Source organism: Alternaria arborescens, assembly GCF_004154835.1.
Source record: "Alternaria arborescens strain FERA 675 chromosome Unknown contig_54, whole genome shotgun sequence".
Classification (NCBI taxonomy): domain Eukaryota; kingdom Fungi; phylum Ascomycota; class Dothideomycetes; order Pleosporales; family Pleosporaceae; genus Alternaria; species Alternaria arborescens.
This window is the reverse complement of record NW_021167909.1, coordinates 74,374-97,337: the sequence shown is the minus strand read 5'-3', so window position 1 is coordinate 97,337 and position 22,964 is coordinate 74,374. Positions and strand designations below refer to the sequence as shown.

At 52.2% G+C, this 22,964-nt stretch overlaps 5 protein-coding genes across 5 annotated transcripts; 3 read left to right on the top strand and 2 right to left on the bottom strand.

The window, feature by feature from the left end:
• Window positions 1-2,586: 2,586 nt before the first annotated feature.
• Window positions 2,587-3,096, top strand: AA0111_g11653 (hypothetical protein; the record flags this gene model as incomplete). The annotated part of the gene is made up of 2 exons (XM_028645543.1): window positions 2,587-2,679; window positions 2,728-3,096. The coding sequence occupies 2 exons, from the start codon at window positions 2,587-2,589 to the stop codon at window positions 3,094-3,096; spliced, it is 462 nt and encodes a 153-aa protein (XP_028500782.1).
• Window positions 3,097-3,902: 806 nt separating this feature from the next.
• AA0111_g11652 (putative ATP-dependent RNA helicase) lies at window positions 3,903-8,107 on the bottom strand (the record flags this gene model as incomplete). The annotated part of the gene is made up of 6 exons (XM_028645542.1): window positions 3,903-3,936; window positions 4,096-4,562; window positions 4,613-4,792; window positions 4,842-5,029; window positions 5,078-5,360; window positions 5,411-8,107. 6 exons carry the CDS (start codon window positions 8,105-8,107, stop codon window positions 3,903-3,905), a joined length of 3,849 nt encoding a protein of 1,282 aa, XP_028500781.1.
• A 473-nt stretch (window positions 8,108-8,580) lies between these two features.
• On the bottom strand, window positions 8,581-9,439 carry AA0111_g11651 (Chromosome segregation in meiosis protein 3; the record flags this gene model as incomplete). The annotated part of the gene is made up of 2 exons (XM_028645541.1): window positions 8,581-9,084; window positions 9,134-9,439. 2 exons carry the CDS (start codon window positions 9,437-9,439, stop codon window positions 8,581-8,583), a joined length of 810 nt encoding a protein of 269 aa, XP_028500772.1.
• A 369-nt stretch (window positions 9,440-9,808) lies between these two features.
• On the top strand, window positions 9,809-12,014 carry AA0111_g11650 (hypothetical protein; the record flags this gene model as incomplete). Its single annotated transcript, XM_028645540.1, has 7 exons — window positions 9,809-10,033; window positions 10,085-10,163; window positions 10,209-10,327; window positions 10,375-10,986; window positions 11,037-11,189; window positions 11,291-11,604; window positions 11,660-12,014. 7 exons carry the CDS (start codon window positions 9,809-9,811, stop codon window positions 12,012-12,014), a joined length of 1,857 nt encoding a protein of 618 aa, XP_028500769.1.
• A 3,327-nt stretch (window positions 12,015-15,341) lies between these two features.
• AA0111_g11649 (hypothetical protein) lies at window positions 15,342-17,062 on the top strand (the record flags this gene model as incomplete). The annotated part of the gene is made up of 3 exons (XM_028645538.1): window positions 15,342-16,009; window positions 16,059-16,663; window positions 16,716-17,062. 3 exons carry the CDS (start codon window positions 15,342-15,344, stop codon window positions 17,060-17,062), a joined length of 1,620 nt encoding a protein of 539 aa, XP_028500759.1.
• Window positions 17,063-22,964: the final 5,902 nt, after the last annotated feature.

The window sequence follows — 22,964 nt, the reverse complement described above, 5'->3', positions numbered from 1 at the left end:
GATATCACGCCAGCTCACTGACCCCGCACGTCTTTCTCCGTGTACTGTATTTTATTTCAGCAGCTGTCTGTGGCTGTAAGACCTCATACGACCAATCAGGGTTTGCCACATAGCATTTTTGAGCACTTGCAAGAGTTAATGAAATCATGTTGATCTTTCCTTCCCCTCTTTCTACAGTACATCAACCCACATCTAACATCTCTCCCTCTCTTTCTATCCTCAAAAAAAGGTAGCATTATCTTAATTCATGATGTATTCCCCTCTATGCATATTTTTCTATAGCCGGAAAGGCTACTGTTGGAAAAGGGGGACTAACCCTGTCTTACAAAAGCTTTCTACCCTCAACGATGCACCTGATAATCTCCTCCAATCCGTCGCTATCAACGTATCGCAACCTGACGCTCTTGCGACCTGGCTCGAGACAAACAACGCTGCTTTAATCTCTGACCTTACCGTTTTTGTCGACGCGACCGACGCCGCACCTAGTCCTCAGCGATGGTGCTTACTTTTCGACAAACTTCAACGAGAAGCAACCAAAATTCAAAATCTGAGTGTCTACTGGGATGCAGAGGGTCTAATACATATTGGGCTAGGGAAAAGCGTCATTTTTATACGCGGGCTGGCACAACTTAAGGTGGAGAGATCGTTGAAGATTGGTGGGTTTTATGCCATGCACTGGCCGAGATACTTGGAAGAGAAGATGGCTTTGAAGCCAGTGAATAAAGAGATCTTTCCAGGAAGTCCATGGGTAGGCATGTTGAAGGAGTATCAGAGAGGGACCGAGAGCCGGAATCCTTGGGTTAATACTGAGGATGGAAAGGGGGATGTCCCGAGACGCACGGACTTCGCTGATCTCCCCAAATCTTTACATTCTTGATTTCCCCGTTCTGGCGATTCTGCTATTTCGTTTTTCCATGTAAGGTGCGTCCCTAGGTGAAGAAACACACTGTGTCCCGAGACAGGTCCACGGTTCGGACACTCGGAAATGCTTCTTCTTGGAATTGTCGAGATATAGCCGACACAATAGTTCTCTAGCTACTGTTCGTTAAGTTAGCAAACCTCCGACACAGACTCCAGTAGTGTTGGCTCGGCTATTAGCTATCTCGTTATCGTTGCTAATTAACTCTCTAGCGGCTACCCCTTGTTCATTCGTGGCGTTAACGGCTCCCGAACTGTTCGGAGGGTCAAGCAGCAAGTGCGATAAAGCAAGATAACATCTTGAGGGTTTGAGAGCTCTTCGGCGCGGCAGCGTGCATGCTGGGAGCTCCGTTGTGTGAAGCAGGAGAGGCTGCTGAGAGTTGTCCCCCTCCGAAGTACCGAATTGCTTTGCATCTACACAACTTAACACTAGCAAGATTTTAAATAAACTTTCAAACACCTAAAAAACTTCTAGGGCCTCGCAAAGCTCCTATAAAAATTTGAAGCTAAAGATTAGTATGTGTTGTAGTTGAATTGCATGTTAATTAAAGTTAGTAATTAGTATTTTCGAAGAAATCGCAAACTTCAAGTCTACTTAGCTTATTCCTATCTCTGTCGAAATCTACAAAATACAAGCGAGAGGTACTCTAGTGCATGCGAAACGTATTCTAGGCTTTAAAGATAAAAATTACACACAGTGTTGCGGTGAAATTGCATTGCGGAGCGCAAAAGTTGACATTTTCGGTACTTTGGAGGGGGACAAACCTCAAAAACGGGGGGACAAATTACGCTAGCCGGTCAGACATCAGCGCGGATAGTAAACCGCTAAGCTAGTTGCGGCTTTTCTGTACGACTCGCAGCTAGCGCGCCTTATTTGTTGATCCTGCTCTGTAGAGGAATAGGCTTGCGCAACAGCGCCACAACCTAGAATGCTGTAGTACCTCGCTCGGGATAAACTCTTCATATGTCTTTGCAGAGTTTGACAGACTCTTAGATGCATGCGTTCAACCTTTAGCGCGTCCGAGGCTGTCCGAGGCAGGGCTGTCGTACGTGGCGGCAGCGTATCGTGGTATTGCTAGCCAAGCAGGAATCTGTTGACGAAGAGACGCAGTGTAGGAAAAGCTTTAGGGTTAAGTTCTCCATCCCGAGATTTTTGACGCCTCTTAGCCATGGTTGGTTTTGTTGTGGTAGGGAGCACGGTCGGCATGCCGGCACGCAGGTTTTTCCCCCACGCATGGAGGGATAGTACCTCCGAACATATTCTCAGCACTTAACGAGAATGTCCGACCAAGACTTGCTCAAACACCCCGCATACGACTACCAGTGGACACCATCCCAGATCAGTGCATATTCGTGTATGAAAACCTGAATGATGATTTTTCAAGTCTGGTTCGGCGTCAGATCCCAATGCGAGCTCGGAAGGAAATCCTCAAAGCTACTTTGCAAGGAATCGCAGATATGCATGACCGCGACATTGTCCATTTAGGTGAGCCCAGTGATACGGCTCTTCATACGGTTAATGCAAATGATTGATCTTCTCTAGATGTCAAACCTGACAACATTTTGGTTAACTACCGCCATGTTGATCAAAACGTCGTGGTCGAACAGGTACAAATCTCTGATCTTGAGAATGCAGCCTATCTTCCAAGGCCTAGGTGTATCAAAGGAATGCTAGCTGGAAATGATGACTGGCGCAGCCCTGAAGGTCACTTTAAAGGAGAGCTCAACAAACCGTCTGATTTATACTCATTCGGACTGGTCGTAAGTGCTTAATCTGAGCAAAATCTTTTTCATCACTAACATACCAAGTGCATCTACGCTGTCCTCGGGCGCGTTATACTAGGGCATGATGATGATTTCAGGCTACACGTGTCCAAAGGCGCACTACCTGCATTGATCCGCCTGCAGCGCCAAATCTCATATTTTGGAGACAAGGAAGGGTTAAATGGGCTCATGAAGCATGTTGGTGATGAGGAAGCGAACTGTGAGATTCTTGGAATGCTTTGGGAAGAGCGAGCAGCAGATTATATCCCATATGTGCCGTTCTCGGAGTGGACAGGCGTTGACTCGGCATTCAAAGACTTGATCCGAGGGTTGAACAATCTGGACCCCTCACGGAGGCTTACAGCTTGCCAGGCATTAGAACATCCCTGGTTTGAGGGCGTCGAATCCGCTTAGTAGTAGTACGACGATATCGATGGCGATGATGGCACACGATGACTTGCTTGGAGCAGATACGCGGAGATTTTCGGTGCATAAATTGGAAAAGGCGTCAAAAGCCGTGTTAGAGATACTCTACGCGTCTTCTCTTGCGTGACTAGTCTTGCTCGTTTGGGTAGAGCCTTCCTGTGCTCTCTCGAAAGCCATGCACACGACGCTGATATGGTGTTCCTGTATATAAAAATGATTTAAAAATCATGCATGAAAGATATATCCTCTTTGGACAGAGAACAGCAGTTACAAAGAGTATGATCGGGATAGTTCTGGAGAAATACTGATAGTATGCGTGGTAAGAAAGGACAAGGAATACTGAAAGACAAGAGAGCTTTGACACTCGCAGTCACCGTGTGTCAATTGCTTCCAAAGGAACCTACACACACATGTGGTCATCAAATAGGACACTTCTTTACGACAATAAGACTGCTACACACGGCAGCACATTCCGTGATTGCTTACCCCACATGCATTCGGATGCGATAACGATAATGCAGGTGCCCAATTTCCTAATGCTTATGCCACGCCCAACGTCGGATCCGACTAAAAGACGGAATGTGAAACCGATAAGCGAAAGCCGGTCGATCCCAATGTCCAGATGGCGTGACTCGCGCATCATCACAACAAACGGGACAATAAAATGTCTATGAGGCCCCACATCCGTCCCGTCAGAGAACTAAACTAGGACCTGAAACACATAACCCCACCTGGAACACCCAAAGACCAGGATACGCCTGTGTCGCGGTTCTGGAACAATACTCGTGCCCCATTTACAGGTACAAGCTTGCACAGTTGCAAATGTCCCTGTTTCAAACACTTGTCAGTTTACCCATTTCACACACATAATGCACCCCAGCACATAACAAACCCAAACAACGGGCCAACGCGTTCCAAACACCCAGGGCTCAACCCGCCGGCGCGGATACGGGACATGAGAAGAAACTAAATGGGAAGAGCACATACCGTTTGATGAGTTCCTGACACGTCCCCATTTTTTGGAACAAAGTCGGGTCGCCGATAATCCGAGCCGCGTTCTTGACCTCCCGGCACGTCTCGTCTAGCCGGGTGATGACGCGGACAATAGTGCCCTCCATGACATCTGTCAGGTCGGTTATGCGATTGAATGACATACCCCTCGCCCACTCATACACGACTTCGACCATGCCGAAGCGGGGTTTGCTGACAAAGTCGTTCGAGTCATCTGCGGAGAGGATGACCTGATGCAGAGTTTGGATCTTGTTGACCTTCTCAGAGATCTCAACGATCTTGGCGACACCGCGTTCCAGATTTGCTGTTAGCGTAGGCTCTACGTCGGTCTTCTCTTGGAAGACAAAGGCCGAGAGTAGTGCGACAATTTCTTCCGGTTCGTACTCGGCGAGGACATTCTCCAAAACGAGTTCGGTAAGGACCAGCTCGTCGGCCGAGTGGATCTGAAAGTTGTCAGTGAATGGGTAGGCCTGGTTAAGAGAGACAGGCATACCTCGCAGGCTACCTTGCCCTTCAGCTCCACGCGGGAACCTTCGTCAATAAAGCCGAGATCCTTGAGTACGTGTATGCGCTGTTCATAGTCAGGGAGCAGCTGTAAATTCTGATCTGACATGAGCTGGCGGAGGGCAAGGATGTTCTCTTTGATAAGCCACTGATCATGCTCTTGAGCAAACTACGATGGTTAGCTTGGGTTGAGAACACAGCCAGCCACGAACACGTACGTGTTTCAAGAAGTTTGGACACTTCAGGCATTCTTTGCTAACCGCATTCTGACCCTCCTTCATGCGGGCTTCCGCCAGTTCGCGGAACTTGAGGCTCTTGATCTTGCTGTAGTCGTATTCATCCCAGTCTTCATAGTCCCAAGATCCACACAAGGGCAGGAACTGATCTTGGGCCAACTTCAAGGCATCTGGCATATCTGTTAGCGCCGGATTCAAGCCACAGCGCACCCACTTACCCTTGGATACCTTTCGGCCCAGGTTTTGAATGGATTCGGGCACATCAATGATGGTCTTGGTAAAGCATTCGATATCGTTCAGGGGCACGTAGGCTGCCTTTAGGATCAGATCCTTGGGGTTGTTCGGTAACTTGCGGAACCACTTTGCAAAAGGACCGACATATGGCAAGAGGTCGTCAGGCTTGCGATCTTGGTGCTGCGCCACCTCTAAGACTTTGACCGTGGGCTCGTTGCCTTTGCTAGTACCATCTTGCATTAGCATACCGGCGGTGCGTTTATTGTCCTGGTCAAGTTAGCAATAAGTCACTTTAGGAGCGGAAATTAGTGACTTACCTTCTTATAGACAATCAATCTATTCTTCGCCAAAGCCCGTCGTCCAATAGGGTTGATGAGTAGACTCAGGTGCATCTCGTTGGTGAGTCTCTTGTAGTCTTCACAAGACTGATGGCAGGCCTCTAGGTCGATATCGCAGGTATCACAAGGCTCGCGCTTGATCTTCTCCAGCTCAGCCTCCGAGACTTTGACCTTGCCTTGATGTTCAGGTAGCAGCGCTTGGGTGGCATTCTCGCTGAAACTTCGCTTGATCATCTCTTCGATCTTCAAAGCCTCTACACGCAAAAGGTTGAGCATCATGTTATACGTCAGACGAAACTGTGATCTGAGCTTAGTAGGCTCACCCAACATCATCTGACGGAGTCTGGCTGCCGGTGGTGCCTCGTCGGCTCCGGGCGCACATATGATTACAGTGCCGACTGTGTCGAGTCCTCTTCGTCCTGCGCGGCCAGCCATCTGAGTGTATTCGCCAGGAAGCAAGTCGCGGAACTCTCGTCCGTCGTGTTTGCGGAAACCAGAGAACACTACGGTTCTAGTGGGTAAATTGAGACCCATCGCGAAAGTCTCCGTGGCGAAGAGAACCTTGACAAGTGTCTTTGCAAACAGAATCTCTACAACCTCTTTGACAATGGGTAACATTCCACCATGATGGACAGCAATGCCTCGGCTGAGCAACTCTCTTAGGCGCTTGATCTGAGGAAGGTCACGGTCTTCCTTGCTCAGTCTAGCCAGCGACTTCTCGATGGTCATGTGTATCGCGCTCTTCTCAGCAGCGTTGCAATAGTCGATGTTTGAAAGCGCCTCGGCATTCTCCTCGCAGCGCTTCTTGGAAAAGACGAATATACAAGCCGGCAACAGGTCTTTGTTTCGAAGATGCTGTATAAGATGGACCCAGATGTTCCGATCTTGCGCGGCTGTTGTTCGACCTCCGCCACGACCGGTCCTGGCGATGTTGCCACGACCCCTCGCAGCCGGTGGTCCTCCGCCTCGAGGTCCACCACGCCCGCCACCTTGTTGACCTCTTCCACGTTGATTCTGCCCCCCCCGGGCGGGCGTTCCTCCGCGACCCCCACCGCCTCTACCAGCTTGGGCTGCATTCGCAGGAGCTTCTTTGATCTTGTCTTTCCCGGACAAGACATCGTTTGCAGCTTTCCAGCCGTTGTCGATGAATTTCTTGTCTGCTGTAACGATCTTGTGGATGTCTTTTCCAGCCCAAAGATAATGTTCGAGAGGAATGGGACGTTTTGGAGTCGAGATGACGTAGATGTCCTTCTTCTTTGTGCGACCAACCCATGACGCGAACTCGTACGTGTTGGGGACAGTTGCGGATAGTAGGATGAGAGTCACATGCTCTGGCAACATGATGATGACCTCCTCCCAGACAACGCCACGCTCCAGATCATTGACGTAGTGTACTTCGTCGAATATGACAAACTCTACATCTCGGATAAGATCCGCTCCTCGATACAACATACTCCGGAGGATCTCGGTGGTCATGATGAGACAGCTAGCTTCGGGTCTGATCTGCACATCTCCAGTAAGAATGCCGACATCGTCGAATGTTTGGCGGAAATCGCGGAACTTTTGGTTACTCAAAGCTTTGATAGGAGATGTGTAAATGGCTTTGGTCATGTGCTTGGCAGCGAGTGCGATCGCGTACTCTGCAACCACTGTCTTGCCAGCGGACGTATGTGCGGCTACGAACACTGAGTCGCCGTTCTCAAGATGGTAGACTGCTTCTTTCTGGAAAGTATCGAGCTCGAAGGGCCACTCGCGCGCCATATCCGGCACGAGTTCCTTGAAGTTGGTAATGTCGCGATCGATGTCAACCATATGAGCCCACTCTCTTCCGCCTTTCCTTCCAGAGCTCATGGCAAGCGGGCCGTGAGGAGCCAACGCAGGAAACTCTACTGGTAGCAAGGCGTCAATCTCGTCGTCTCCAGGCTGGTCTTCGTCAGGCTCTTGGCCGTTCGCGCCGGCCTTCTCGGTGGTCTCTTCGTCATCAGCATCCATATCCCTTAGGGCTGCACCCGCCTCTGCTAAGGTGTCTTCGACCTCTTGCGCAGCCTTGGCATCTGTGGTTGGCTTTTTCTGGAAGTCGAGCCCACGAGTAAACCCAGGCGGTACCTCCAACAGGCCCCCTTCAGCACTGAAGTTGATGACTCTGTCAAGGCCACCAACCCGTTTCCCATTTGCATCCTCCTGCTGTTGAATTGCCTCATCTTCGATTGCAGCTACCGCTTCCACTCCATCAAGACCGCCAGGTGCGAAAGGAAAGAAGCCGGCTGCTCCACGCACGAATTCAGCTCTGTTGGCAGGCTTCCTGAGAAGAGACGTCGAGTTCTTGGCTGTTGCCGAGTTTGCTGGAACTGTGACTTCTTTGTATCCCGTGACGCGGCCCTCTAGCCCCTCGCGCGTGAAGCGGATGATGGTTCGGGTCTGGGTTGGGGCGATCTGGAACAGGCTGCGGTAATTGGTGGGTGCATCCCAGCGCTGCTGAAGCTGGTTCAACCACTGCGTGTCGAAAGACTTGGAGGGTGTCAGGAATTCTTGCTCTAGTTCCTTTTTGATGACATCTTTGGTTTTGCGTTGTCGCTTCGGTGGCCGTTGTTCGCCAGCTATGGAGTCTATCCCATCTTCGCCGAGACTACTGCTGTGCAGCCGCAGCTTCTCCAATTCTCCAGACAAAGCTTCCATATTCGCGGGTTGAGTACGAATCTGGTAGATTGCTATGCCTGTCCAGGTGCGGGATTGTGGCGCGCCGAGTGAGAAAATGGATGACGTTGTTTGTTTGAGACGCCAAGCCGCATCGGGAGGACCCACTTCCCCCGCTATACACTGGGTGACAGCATTCGGTGCTTATATCGTGTGCGATCAACAATCTGTACCTGCATATGTATTACGAGGAACATGGGTCTTATCAGAATTTGGATAGCTCCGAGACATTGCGAGACAGCCGAACCCGAATAACTCTGGTTTGTAGATCTCACGAGCACATGACCCGCAGACAGAGCATATCAGGGTACGCAGAGAATATATTGTAGCCATTTGCAATCGCACATGGCAGGTCACCGTGATGTCGTAACCTAACGCAATTGCCTTGCTTGTGAATGATTCCCCAACGCCGCGCTATGAATGTCCAAAATCAGAATGCTACATTGTGTAGCTGTTCAATCCCACAAGTCGTCCATATCCGCCATCGCTTCCATCTCGTCCGCAAAAGGATCGTCTTGTGTAGGCGCGGGTCGCGTTGGGAGTGTCTTTGGTACGGTGGTACTAGGTTGGTTGCTTTCAGCCAACAACGCATCTAATTCGTCGTCGTCGGGGTCGCCGCTTGCTACTGCTTCTGCCGCATGATCTGCTGAATTGGAAGTAGGATCCTCCCACTCTCCTTGTCGGCTCGGGCTGTCTTGCCCAACATGCTCTACGCCCTCCATCTCCTCGGTGCTTTGTTGTGGAGTCTTCTCCCGAGTTGCGTCGTCTTCGTCGGCGTCGTCGTGTCCTGTGTTGCGACGTGGTTTGCCTTCATCGATCCAGTCTTTCCGCATCATGTGCATGCGCTTTGTATGTCCAACCTTTTCGATGATGGCCAGGGCGTCTGCAAACTTAGCGCGGGGGTAGAGGTCGTCGAGCCACAATTGATACATGTTCAGCATGCGAGCGATGTCTCCATACTGCGACTGAGTTAGCCTGGTACCGCTTACTCATGCGGAACAACCATACCTCGTGGCCTTTGCCTTTGAAGCGAAGGCGCTCTTTTGAGATCTTGCGTAGGCGGGGAATGCCAGGATCGGACAGCAGTCTTTGGTCGTCGAGCTTCGGAATAGGAATGCGCTTCTTCGTGATGACGATCTCTTCATCGACGCCTAGGGCGCCGGCATTGTCGCTTTTGTTGTTCTTTCGGTACTGTGGCTGCGTTGGGTTCTCCGTCGATTGAATGGGCTCTTCGGGATTTGTGACATCTTTGAGAATGTCGTCGAGATCATCGTCAGAGTCATGAGCGCGTACTTGCAAGCTACTATCTGCCATTGTGAACCTCTTGAGCCTTTGCGGTAGGTATCGAAGGTATCCTGGGTTCTAAAGTGTTGAGCGCGACGCGTTCGACGCGTTCAGCCACAAGCACAGACACTGCTTGCACTTGCCGCTTGTGGCGCAACTTTAGCTTTGTCCAGGCAAGGGTCCAACTCGACTTTGGAAAGCAACTTCTGTATTCAATCACCGCCTTTTCTACCCAAGTATATATTACAACAACTATCGTCTCGCCGACTCATCCAGTCTACTGCGACTACAGATCCGTGGTCTGGAGCTCCTACTTCGCCAACGTAGTGGTGCTATTCCCTTTGCGCCAACGGGTCGTGAGCTCGTGATCGAAGCCCAACGCGCGCCAAACCTCTTAACATGTCGCCGCCTAACGTGCTTCCCGCCGACGCGGTAGCCCCAAGACTTGACTACTTATTGCGACGTGCCCGTGACGTCAAGCGAAGTACGGCGATTGACCCTCCACTCCAGGTTTCCGAGCTTGTACCGGAGAATGAGCCTCTTCTCGGCGAGATCGAAGGAGGGAAAGAAGTGCGGACGCTCGCTGTCGAGAGTGCAGCTAAGAGTGTTTTCTATGCCAACCTTGTCAGTTGCTACGCTGTCGTCTCAATTCTACCAGTCTGCTCACATGATTAGGGTTCGACTCGGATTGAGGAGCCGGCCTTTGTAACTGTTTGGAATCTACTGGATATCCTGCAGTATTGCGGGGATCGAGGTATGTTACTCGCCAGTATGGCTGCATCTCGACTGACATTCTTAGATCTCTGCTCTCCGCAACTCGTCCTCCTGCTCATTGAAGAGTTGCTTGACAGCCAGTCAATCTCAGGATGTCGTGTGGTATTCAACTTTCTCGAGTCGAGGAGAGAAACCATCATCGCGGTATGTCATCCCTACCAATCTCGTTGCCCTTTCTCACCTCGTTTCAGATCAACTCCAAGAATAAGGACCTTGTTATCTTGAGATTGTGCAATGAGCTGCTCCGCCGGCTATCTCGCGCGGAAGATCCAGTCTTCTGTGGGCGTGTCTATATATTTATGTTCCAGAGCTTCCCCTTGGGCGACAAGAGTTCGGTAAACCTGCGGGGCAACTTCCACGTCGAGAACGTAACGACGTTCGAGGACTTCCTGAAGGAATCAAAACCGGAAGAGGACTCTATGCAGATCGATGTCGACGGGCCTGCTCCTGCTACCAAGGAAGATTCAAAGTCAGAAGAGCCAGCCATCCTGTCTGGCGATGTCGACAAAAGCAAAGATGCGAAACCTACCACACTTGATACCGAGGCTCTCTACCCCGTGTTCTGGTCTTTGCAGCACTCTTTCTCAAATCCACCAAGGCTTTTCGAAGAGGACAATTTCAAGCAATTTCAGAAGAGCTTAGAGGCGACGCTAGCCAAATTCAGGGAGGTGCCAAAAGTCATACAAGCCGGAGATTCAGAGCGAAAGAAGGGACAAAAATCACGGGAAGGCGACGACTACGATGCATTCGCCAACTCCTTTAATCCTAAATATCTCACAAGCCGTGACCTGTTCAAACTTGAGGTACGCAAGATTGCCACTATCAGACCTGCGCTATGACTGACAATTTGCAGCTGAGTGATCTCGCCTTCCAACGTCACATCCTGGTCCAAGCACTGATACTCATCGACTTCCTGTTGACCCTGACCGAGGGGTCCAAGAGCAAGCCGTTCTACCAAAATGCGCAGAAAGCGATGCAGTACAACTTCACACTCCGTGAGGAAGACGTAAGTCCCCATCATTTGCCACATCCTCCTGCCTCAGTCACGCTCCCATGCTCGCTTCGCCATTCACGATCATCATCTTCTCGGCTGACCACAAAGCACAGACCGAGTGGGCATTGGGCATCAAGACCGCCATCGCAAATTACCTGCAGGAAGGCCCAGATGGCAAATTCTACTACCGGATGGTGGATACCGTGCTTTCCCGCGACAAAAACTGGGTACGATGGAAGATGGAGAACTGCCAGCCGTTCACGCGAGATAAAGTGCCCCCAGCAGAATTCCAACAAGCCAAATCTGGGGCACAGAAAGCTGTTGTTGCTAAAAAAGCCTCGAAGCCTATGGGGGTACCTAGTACTTTGAACTTCCTCCACAACAACGATGCAGAGAAGGGACTCTCTCAGCTACGACAACGTGACAGGTATGTGCTCCGCTCGTCCGACTAACATTGATTTCAGCCTCTGACGTCCAGTCAGGTTCAATGTGCCAAATGCAGAGTCATATGCAAAAAAGGTCAAAATGACCGACTTAGACCTGGAAATGACTGACGCAGAGGAGGAGAAGCGGCAAGTGGAGGACAAGAAATCTAGCTATGTCTGGCGAGGCCTTCGTCTTGCTTCAAAGACGCAGCTAAGCTCCTTTGATAGAATTGAGCATGGCAAAGGGCTGGAGGCTCTTCAGCCGGCCACCTCTTCCATTGAGGCGACGGGTGTTGACGCTGCACCCACTACTTCGGATGACCAGGGGGTAATTCCGCAAGACGAGCATCAGAGCGTCGAGGAGCAGCGGCCCGAACAACGCAGTCAAGTGACTACGGAACCAGCGGCGTAGTGGCAGTGACAGGGGCAGGTTGTCGCCTGCACCAGCTAGGTGTGAATTATCGATGGCCCTGAGGGACATACGAGCTTTTCCCCATGGGTTATCGTGCAGTATGGGGAGCATTGTGGCGCTTTCCTATCGAATTTATCTCTGCAAGCGAAGAGAACATGGGGTTCTTCTCCCCGAGCCACTCTCAGCGTATCGATAGATCGGAAGCCATCCACAGTCTGAACGACCGTACATCCGGTCGCCAACGGCGCCCCTCAATTTGCAACGCCACGAGGGGACGTCGGAAGGCTGGGTTGAGGCGCAAGCAGGCTGTGGAGATGAAAGGTTCCACCTTGGTGAATAAAAGTCTTCACAATATAGCATCGCGTGGGCATGTCCACCATTTCCGGGTCTCATTCTGATGTGACAATAACGATCGAGAGAGCTCTGGCTCTCATCCCTGGTAAGCATCGTCATGCTTCCAGGCCTTTGACAGGAAATGTTGTGATCTCAGATGTGCCGTGGTGCGCCGGGGTGGGGCCGTCTTCAGGCTCATTCAGTGTGTTGTCAGCACAAAATCCACCTACGTGGGAGATGCTGCATCCTTCCGAAATGAAGGGACCTGTACTACCTGACACCACCGTTCAGCGCAGTCCGAGGCTTTCCAAGGTTCTCTGCTGTGGTCTGGCACGCGGTGGGACCACCTCATCATGTCATGACAAGTTGCGAACCACAGCAAGGCCACAGGCCCAGACTGCCGGCAACGGATCGTAATCATATTCAATGCATTATGTTCACGAGATGGACCGAAGCATGATGAAAAGAGGCAGGCATGTTCTGCCGACAATGGACAGGCACCCATGCGCTCATCAAACCCACAGACGTGTTGCGTCCCCCACCAATGACCCGCCAGAATATCCGCGGTTTCGCTATCGCTCGCTCCTGTCATTTCCACAGGCCGACCTCATCCGCCATCCGGGCGGTCTTGGCGTTGTTTTGGAAATCGACCGCGACGCCCTGTTCGGCATTGCGTTTTGGAGATTGCGTAGGCGTTGGGAGAAACTGTGCTTTTCTTCGTTGCGAAACATGCCAAACGCTGGCGGTTACCCGCGTGCTTCACAGCCGGACAGCAAAAACAACAACTTCCGGCCAGTTCAGGCAATGCGACCGCGCGAGGCGGACGGTGTACATCATTCGTCAGTCCATAATTCGTCACGGGCTCAGCGCGCGGTATCGGCTAGAGGTTCATCTGCTTTGGACACGGGCAATGTCGATCACTACGGAACGGCGTAGCATGGGTGGCTTGCGCATCGCCCAATTTTTCCCTGCAGTGCGGCCGAAAGACAGTCGTTGCAGCCTCGTCTTCGATGCCATTCGCGCACTCCAGGACAGTTTCAGCGCGCTTGCTTGGACACGCATTTCCAAACACGTTACGATAATTCACCGCTGTCACCCAACTACCGACAGCCCACCAGTGTTGCACGCAGTCGCACTACAGCGAGAACAGGCTTCGAGAAACAGCGCCTTTCAGCATTTTCCCGGCGCGGGCCGAGCTTTTGGCCGTTAGATCGTTGTCAAGCCCAGCCAGATCTGTTGCTCATTGGCGACCCCCGCTGCTATTGGCGACGGCGTCATTGCTAGGCGCTCGACTACTCACCACACTTGATCAAGCAGGTGTGCAGCAGGAACACGCAAGTAGCTAGACGCGGTTCCTTGGTTTCCGGCAAGCATCATGGGTCACGGCTGAAGGTGACCAAGGTTCGTTGTTCATGCATCTGAGCGGGCGCGATGGGCGGCTCAAACCACACGCAAGGCTGATGCAGCGCGTTCCTGACGCATACGCAATTTGCGGACCGTGGCCATTAACATTTGACTTGACAGCTGCCAGAAGACGCACTTGGAAGCTACCGGTCCAGGGCGGAATGGCCCGCCATAGCACAATTTCGTGTGAAAGTCATAGTTCGACGACAGTAGCATCATGGTAGCATGGAGTACACGAGCCTGGCGGCACCAAGTCCGACCTTCACCACCACACCACCATCTCGTCCGCACACAATCCACACTAAAAGCAGCATTGACAGCGACACCCCGCAACAAGCCGTGCAAGCGTTGCCGAGCCCTGTAGCATCCCTGTCCTCTCTCGCTGCGGGTTCCTTGGACTTCCCGCATCGCATCTGGCCAATAATGGCGCCGCCGCCTGCCTCGACGTTCGACTGCGAGACGCCACGGATTAGTCCTTGCTCGTCGGCCATTTTTCTACACGGGCCCTGGTCTATGCATGTAGCCTGCAGCCCACCATGTTCACGCACCGCTCGCTCCCCTTCTCTTTCGAGGGGAGGGCACCCTGGCATGCAGCACACCTGATCCAGAGCCTTTCGATTCGCCCGTTCCCGCTCCGTCTCTCCTTCGTAGTAGGCCCACGTCCCGAGCTACCGTATCCCTGTGCCCTGAGCCTTTGGGGTCTGCTAGCCCTCGACGTTAGTCACGCTTCTCGTCGTGTAACAAGCTGCTTCCAGATCCTCGAAGGATATCATGTTTCCCTAAGAGGCACCGCTGTCCATGCGTGGTCTGACCCTAGTCTTTCGCACTTGTCTTAACCTCGATTTTATCCGGATCGTCGACAGTAGAGTACCGTCAAGCCTTTCTTGTCTGAATGATCTGATTCCCCTCCCCTGCCGCTATCGCTGATATAGCCTCCGACGGTTCCTGACCCTCTTTACAAAGGGCTACCCACCGCTGACTATCAGACGACGCTTTCACTCTTCTAGAGCAAGCCGGCTGCTCATCACCTCGCTCTTGTCAAGCATCAAGCGCCCACTGCCAGCGTCTATCTTTATTTGGCTCCCAGTATCACCTCCCTGGTAGCTTCTATTTCAAGCTTGAAGTTGCACCAAAACTCCGCGCCCCAATCCTACTCTCGGTGCGACACCAGCATTCAGCCTACTCGCATACCCGCCCTCCGTAGGTTCATCAGCACGACCACCTCGAACTGTTAGTTCGTAACGGTCTTGCGACTCTAACGCGCGCTGGACTCGACGTCAAAGCATTGCGACTGCCTTCTCTCTTTATCGCTGATCACCCGCATAAACCCCGCACAGGGACCGGGCGACGATCAACAGTTCACCCCAAACTCCATCAGATCTTTACTCCTTGCGGAATCTCGTGGTTCGCTCGAACTTCGAACGAAGTCGCCGACATCATCAGTGTTGAGGCCTTCCAAGTGACCAAAGCAACTAGGTAAGCAGCGGTTCAGTTCGTGCCCCCTTCTTCGCTGACAGCGAGGCACAGGAGAAGTATCAGCCACAGAGCTCAGCCTACATCTACACCACTACAAGAGTTTCAAAAGCGCCAATGGTCGACGGAAGCTTCCTCGTTCCTTTGTCTCCTCCCAGTTCGCCACACATGTCTGCGTATAGCACGACTTCAGCAGACAGCGAGTGGCAATCATCAGAACTCAGAACTTTGGAACACACTCCACCACATTCAGATAACGACATGGCTATGCTCCAAGCCGAGATCTCCGGACACAACTTCGACTTGAAGCGGCCGTCAATGCGAACACATAAGAGCTTTCCCTACCTGCTCGACGGAAAGAGCCACCTGAACAGCGGTAGCAACACACCATCTGGACTCGATGAGATCGAACAGCATGACATTCCGAATGTAACTTTTGGAGGCTCTGCTCCTACCAGTCCCATCTCAAGGCTGACGCCACCTTCCACCAACGACGGTGGCAATGTAGAGAAGCGCGAAGAGGAGGACGATGATCTTATCCTTGACGATAAGGACGACTGCGACGAAGACGAAGAGAAGGGTGAAGACCGGCAACCTATGACAGCCGCAGAGATTCGCGCGGCGAAGCGAAAGATGAAGAGGTTCCGACTTACCCACAACCAAACTCGGTTCCTGATGAGCGAGTTTGCTCGTCAAGCACATCCGGACGCTGCTCACAGGGAACGACTCGCTCGGGAAATCCCCGGTCTCAGCCCCCGTCAAGTCCAGGTTTGGTTCCAGAACAGGTAAGCCTACCTTCTACCGCTGAAGCAAGGAGGTACTAACACTGTGTAGGCGAGCGAAGTTGAAGCGATTAACAAGCGACGACCGTGAGCGTATGATGAGGTCTCGCGCTTTACCAGATGACTTCGACATGGCATCAGCACTTCACTCTCCTTTCGGAAACTCCCATGGTCTCGGCACACCGCTGGCTTCCCCTGGATCCTACAACCCAAGCTTCTCTGAGAACAACATGATGAGGCCGCTGAGCATAGATACCTTCCGACGAGGACCGCTTGACTCGCACATGTCGCCAACTGGCATCAGCCCTGCTTTTGGCGGGTTCACCTTCACACCACCTCAATCAGCAACCGACACCATCTCACCCGTCTCAGCTCACGAGGGATCCCCCTTTGGCTTCCATTCAACACCAATCGACACTAGCCCTAGAACGTCTAACCCCTTCTCCATGCCTGTCAGCAACCCAACCGCGTATGCTGCACAACATAGCATCCCTCGCCTCTCACTTCACGCCGACCGCATCGCAAGGAGCCGTGCAGAGTCTCTACAGTCACCTTTGAGGACTAGCATGAGCTATACTGGCTCTCATGACAGCTCCGATAGCCATGACAGTCGGTCCTACTCCAGCTCAATGATGCCGTACGGTATCGGCTACTCTTGTAAGTTTTCCTCGCCCACGTGGCTCATGCTCCCACCTTCTAACACTTCCAGATTCCCCAGTACCAGGCTTCGGTACATCAAGCGGCAACAGAATGCGGTCCTTCTCCAACGGCGTTCCCCGTCGCATCGAGCTGAGCACTCACTACGCCCCTCAACGCAACGGGTCTACGCCACAGACCGCCCACTTCCCTTCCTTCTCTGGCTCACCGCTCGCCACCCCTTCGAGCTACGGAATGCCTCAGATGAGTGCACCGCACCACATGTCGTCGTTCCCTAGCTCATATATGCGGAACGACTCGGCGCACAATGACTCGTATTCTGCCGTTGGCTCTGTGCTGGGAGAAGTCATGGAGAACGCCAGCCAACACAGCGACGACCACCATAACGACCAGTATTAAGCAAGCGCGCGATGTCGTTTTTGTTTTTGTTTGATTCTTGCTTGATTTGGCCGGTGCGAAGATTATGAACCTACAGCGATTTTGTGTCTTGCGAAGAAAAACGGGTACGGGTATATGTTTCGACTGGGTGGATGACACTGCTGCATTCCAATCTTCTCTGGCGATACCAGTCTCGCCTTCTCTCTCCTACTGTTTGAAATCCTTTTGATTCGGTGGTTGTTTCATCACATAAGTTCATCACCACTTTACGGCAACTTGCAGGCGATTACCCTCTTCTACTTCAAAACCCCCCTTTTCAACCAGCTTGAGCTATGGCAGCGCAGTATTGGTATTACCGTTCTATGTATCATCTTACAAACTATCCACATACATTCCTTGTGGCAATATCAAATGTTCCAACACACACTTGTACACACTTCGTCTTGGTCCTGTCGCCACTGTGCTCCACAGCCACATCCACGACACGGAAAATCTTGCCTGTACAAAGCAACTACTAAGGAGACAAGAACCACATGACGCAGCCGATCACATATACCCCACATCTTTCCAATATAATCCTACATGGCGGCTACACCTCACCTACTGTGGATCTGCTGTCCTGCATGTGCCTGACTAACTGATTACCCACACCAACCGTTGACCGATTGGAAGAGAGATGGTGGCGCCAGCAAACATGGCAGCATCGCCAAGTAAACCACCGTCAAATCGTATGTACCTCTATATCCAAGCGAAGACTAGCTGAACCACCCATCCAGCTAGTCGACCCGATACCTGAGGCGATGTCGGAGCCTCTAGCGAAACGGACTATTGTGGTATGTGGAGCCCATGCCCAGCGTTCAAGCAACTTGACAAGCTCTCTTGCTAACCGTCGGCCGGACGGTGGTGGAACGCGATGTCACATCAAGGACCGTGAGTCCTTTCGCAGTAGTACTTACTCCGAGATTCCGGGCGGCGGGAAAACTGGCCTGGAGCTGGGCGGATAGATCTAGACGGTGCAAGTGGATACTCCGATGTGAGCGTACAGGAAGTGTACTTCCCGCGTACAGCGCGGGCAAAACAGGCAGGCTGATTTCTCTCCAATGATGTGTGTGTGTTGATGACATGTGTAGGGCATTTTTCCTCTTCTCCTCATTCCTGACACGGAGTTGGGTTAATGCTCATGGCGTTCGTCACGCACACATGGTGATCCCACACAAACTCGTTACGCGTTGTTCATGCACACTAGAATCTTCTCCAGTCGAGAAAAAGCTTCCACCACCCCTCCACCCCTCCCCCCTTCTCCCCATATTCCACATCCACCAAGCCGGCCTCCATCCGAACCGCCACCTCCCGTCGATCCTTCCGCGCCCTCATTCCCTTAATCAAAGTCTCAAACCTCCACATGACCAGAATCTTGTTTATATTGCATCCTCGACCTATCCTGTGAGCGAAAGACGCGAGGGCAAACCGAAGAAGAGGATCTCCACACTTTCTACCCCAGACTTTTTTAACCTGCTTCTCTTGCATGTCGTCTTGCATATGTGGATACTTGGCAGAGACAGACTTGCAGGCAGCTGCACTTAATTTCGGCTTCTGAGGCTCAGGAACCGATGGGTGACATGGATTGTTGTGCATGTGTTGCTTCTAGTGCCGTTCATGGGCTTCTGGCGACTGTGCTTTCGCTTTGTGGGTAGCGCAGGGCAAAAGGGCAGGGTTGGACATAGGCTAGGACGTGGTAGCGTGTGGTGGGGTGCAAAAGGTAAAGTGGTGTGATAGGACTTGGAGGAGCAATGGAAGATTAGAGAATCGGTACCATGCTTGATAGCTTCGCATATCATGGCAGGGAAAGGCATGGCAAGTATGGCTAAATTGCTATGAAGCACGACAAGTACTACGTACGTGTATTACCACTTACCTCTGGGCCACGAACCTTGCTGGGTTCGGATGAAGGGTCCTTACTGCGGGAAGGCTTTTACTGTGGAGAGAAAGATGTGGAGGTTGTGCAATGGTAGCACGGTAGGGAAGTAAAATGTGTAGAGCATAACGGTGGAGGGACATGATAGTAGGACGCTTCCACTCCTGTCCTTGCACGTCATGTGCATGTACGTTCATCGTATGCTCGTATGCTGATGACGATCGAGGATTAGCATTTTGCGGGGAAGTTGCATGGTACATCTTGGTGTTTGGATAGACTTCGGTATTCGTCCGGCTACAGAATACACACCAGCAAAGAAAGTATGGAACTATCGCCAAGGATCATGATAACCTGCACAGGGAGGGAAACCAAGCCAGTCAGCTACGTGACACACTGGATATGAATCTCTTACACCGGTTGGCGTCTTTGAGTGGCTGAAGCAGGTGTTTCCGCTAAGGAACAGAATGCTAGGTGTGGATCTTAACTTTGTTAGAGTTATTAAACGGCTGCTGCTGGCATTGTTAGATTGAGGAGCCGCGGGTGCTCTGCATCAAGGCAAGCAAGAACAGATCTTAGGCTTAATCTAGGCTGGGCATTGCCGGGGTAAAGGCTACGCGAGCGAATTGGGTGATTGAGAGAACGCCTTCTTCCAAGCGGTGTCCTTCGAGAAGCCCATGGTACATGGTTCAGCTAAGGCGTCGTGTGAATGGGCAAAGGATATGCTGCAGCTGCTGGGTACGGAAGCATGAGCGTGTGATCTAGGATGATCGGCTGTTCGACGTGTGCGATGAGGCTCGCCGTGCATGGCCTCGCTGGCGGTGTGATAGGCGCCCTCTAGAGACGTTCCTAGCAGCTTGTATCGTGAGTTAAGCTCGCTAGCTTCGGCCACTTATCGACAGGGGCCCGGACATGTTACTCCAGACGAAAGGAAAGGTTACCGCCAGGATCCGCGACTCAGGGCGTACCACACCGAACCACAAGCGAGAGCAACCTTGGAACCTTGAATGACAACGCAAACCGGCGCTGAAGTCGTCGTAGCTCACCCATGGGGTAAGGCCGCCGCAATGCGGTACGCCATTCCGACAGAACGCTCGAGGGCTACCGTTCACGGTTCACGTTCTGCGGAGCGCATCATGTGCGGACGAGCGTTGGCTAGCGTACCCTGTCGCTGCTTTTGCGCCAGACGCTCTCCACCTTCCTCCGCATTTCCTTTCACAAACGTCCTCGCATCTGGGCTAACCGCTGAGCTTACCGGACTGGACGTTAGGCAAAGGCGCTACCAATTTTATTGTCCGTCAGCTCGGTGGTGTGGTGCAAGGTACACATGAATCGCGCCATGACGGTCGCGAAGGAGTCCGGAACGACGTGCCTGAAGATGAGTAAGGGTACTGCGACTACCTGTCATCCCGGCTGAATACCCGCTGGTTCGACAGGAACTTTTTAGCCATTATGACATGCGGAGAAGGCTCAAGGCACAGAACAGCCCAAACGCCCTATTGGTACTTCAAGAGCCGAGCAAGATTGTGCAGTGGAGCGAGGTGAACAAGACTGAATCTTTGGGGTTAGAGGCTCAGAGCTGCGTCGCAGTGTTGTTGTTGATGTTCGTGGTTCTGAGCTCCGCATGTGCGATTGGCTGGGAATACGTCAGGGTCGTTTTCCTGTTCCGGCGCGGAGTGAATTGCCAGTGTGGAAAGCGATTGGTGGAAGACTCACGTCACGTGGAGGCTGCACTGCCAGCATCTCGCCCCAGACGTCAGCAGGGATGCAATGTCTTGCGGTAGCGCTGGCATCATGATGTAAAGATACGTACCTAGGCGGCGCCTCGGTCGAGAAGCGAAATGCAGTAAGGTATTGAAAAGGGCTGATACGCATGACGAGCGTGAGCCCGTTGGGCATACTTGCTTCTCGCGACAAGTTCGCTCGTGGTGGTGGGTCAGGCTCTCGCGCCTTCGAGCATGACGATGCACTGCCAGAAGAAGCAAAGGGCGGGACGGGATGATGCAGACAACAAAGACGGGAAGGCACGAAAGCACGACCTTCCAAATTTCTTCTTCCACCTGCATTATCATCTCCACACACACATGCAACTTCCTCATCTGCAGCCACGGCCGGTACTTGTAGCAAAAACAAAGGATGCACCACCACGGCAAGTTCATGCGATGTCGATTTTGACTCCAACTCAATCTCATGCCATCAACGCCAAAGGATTGTGAGGCGCTTTTAGTGCCCGAGGGTGGTTCCTCAGCCGTTATGCACCTGCGTTGATACGGCGCAGGGCGATCATCGAAGGATACGAGGAAAAGCCATGGCAGTCAGCGATCGGACGACGGCAGGCTTGCGCCATCGACAAACCTTCTGGCCCGCTTCTGTCCTGCATTCGGGGCACCGGAGCAGGATTACGAGAAGCGGAAGCTGGCGCAGAGTTTAAAGGCTGAGCTTGCCCCCAAGGATGCAGGCTTGGGGGCAGATGCGTTCAAAGAGGAGGGTCTGCGCACAGCCGGCGGCTTTTCTAAGCAGGAAAGTAAGAGTGGCACTTCGCCGAGGTTCATGTGGGTGTGGCTGACGATGAGAGGTGGAAGTTTTTGGATCCCGCTCATGGTCAAAGTTTACGCTGATGTGGCCGTGTGCGGCGCTCGATGCGACATTCGTTTCCTCCTTCATCTCCCCCACACCCCCAGAATGCGAATGCGCATACTCCGGAAACCCGAGATTATAATCGGGCGGATGCGATTGATGGAAATGCGATGAGAGAGCCAGCGCAGGAGGCAAGTCGGTCTGCGCAAGCATGGCTATCCCCGTCTGTCGCAGCACGCAGCACAACAGGACCGGACGTCATACTCCATTTTGCATTGAAATGCGCGTGTGAGTTCAGACCTGAGGTCTGAGGCGACTGCCAATTCACGACTTGGTAACGTCGTACTAAACCGCCGACCCACTGTCATCGGTACCTGGCGGCTTTGCGGCTCGTTGCATTACACCTGCAGCAGGGTTTCAACATCGGTCGTGTTCGTTTCTTTTGCTACCACGACATTGCTTCTGCTCTGCTGCCGACGCACGTAAAACCGTCGGCTGTGCGCTACTAATGCTACGCGACATGAACAAGAAGGATCCCGGCAGCTGCAATCGGCTGCTGAAGGAGCCGAGTTCTTGTGGCACCGTTTCGTGTGAGTCATGGATGGCGGATGATTGTGGTGACCGTTGAATGCATAGGATGGAGTATGTGGTTGTAGTCTAGATGATGCGCAGGCGGTAAAAGGACGGCCTGAAGGAATCATAACGTCAGCGTTTGCAAGCGGTTTGCCTACAGTCAATGAACAGATGACTGTGCGACTAGCTCAAGGTTTTGGCTGCATCCTGTTGCGATGTATCTGTTCGCTGCTAGTACTACCACTGCCTATTCTCTGGGCCAATCTAATCTTCAATACCTAAGTATCCACGCTGTCCTTTTTCTTTTTGCGAAGTTGAATGGACCACTCGCTTACTCTACAACAGTTCCTTGGTCGTAATTGTCGCTACTATGGGAATTCACTGGTAACACATCCTCTACGCGGGCAGTATCCGTAGTTATATGGTAGCGATGTGGCCCCACCCCTCGTAGTAGCCTGAGGTTCAGCCCACTACACCTCCCGTGTTACTTTGACATGCGCTAGTCGAATTTCTCTAGCTTAGGACAGCAAGCTCTATGTTCGAGAGATATGGTAGCGCTGTGGCCCGAACTGCACTCTCGCAAGCCATGAGCGTGGAGTTGGCGGTAGACCACTTCATATCGAGTACCTTTCTTGTAAGCTTTCAGGTTTGTGGCACTGGAAACCGTCGAATCCGCAAATTTGGCACCACAGTGGCGTCCCTATGGAAGAGGACCTCGATATTTCCACCATCTTATCACTTCGCATTGCGTCCACTATTGTCACGTAATCGCCATGTCAACATTGTTTGCCATTCACAACGTCTGCTCGTACTGCGACAGGAAGATGCAAGGTGCCACTCATACTCTCGCGTCAAAACGAG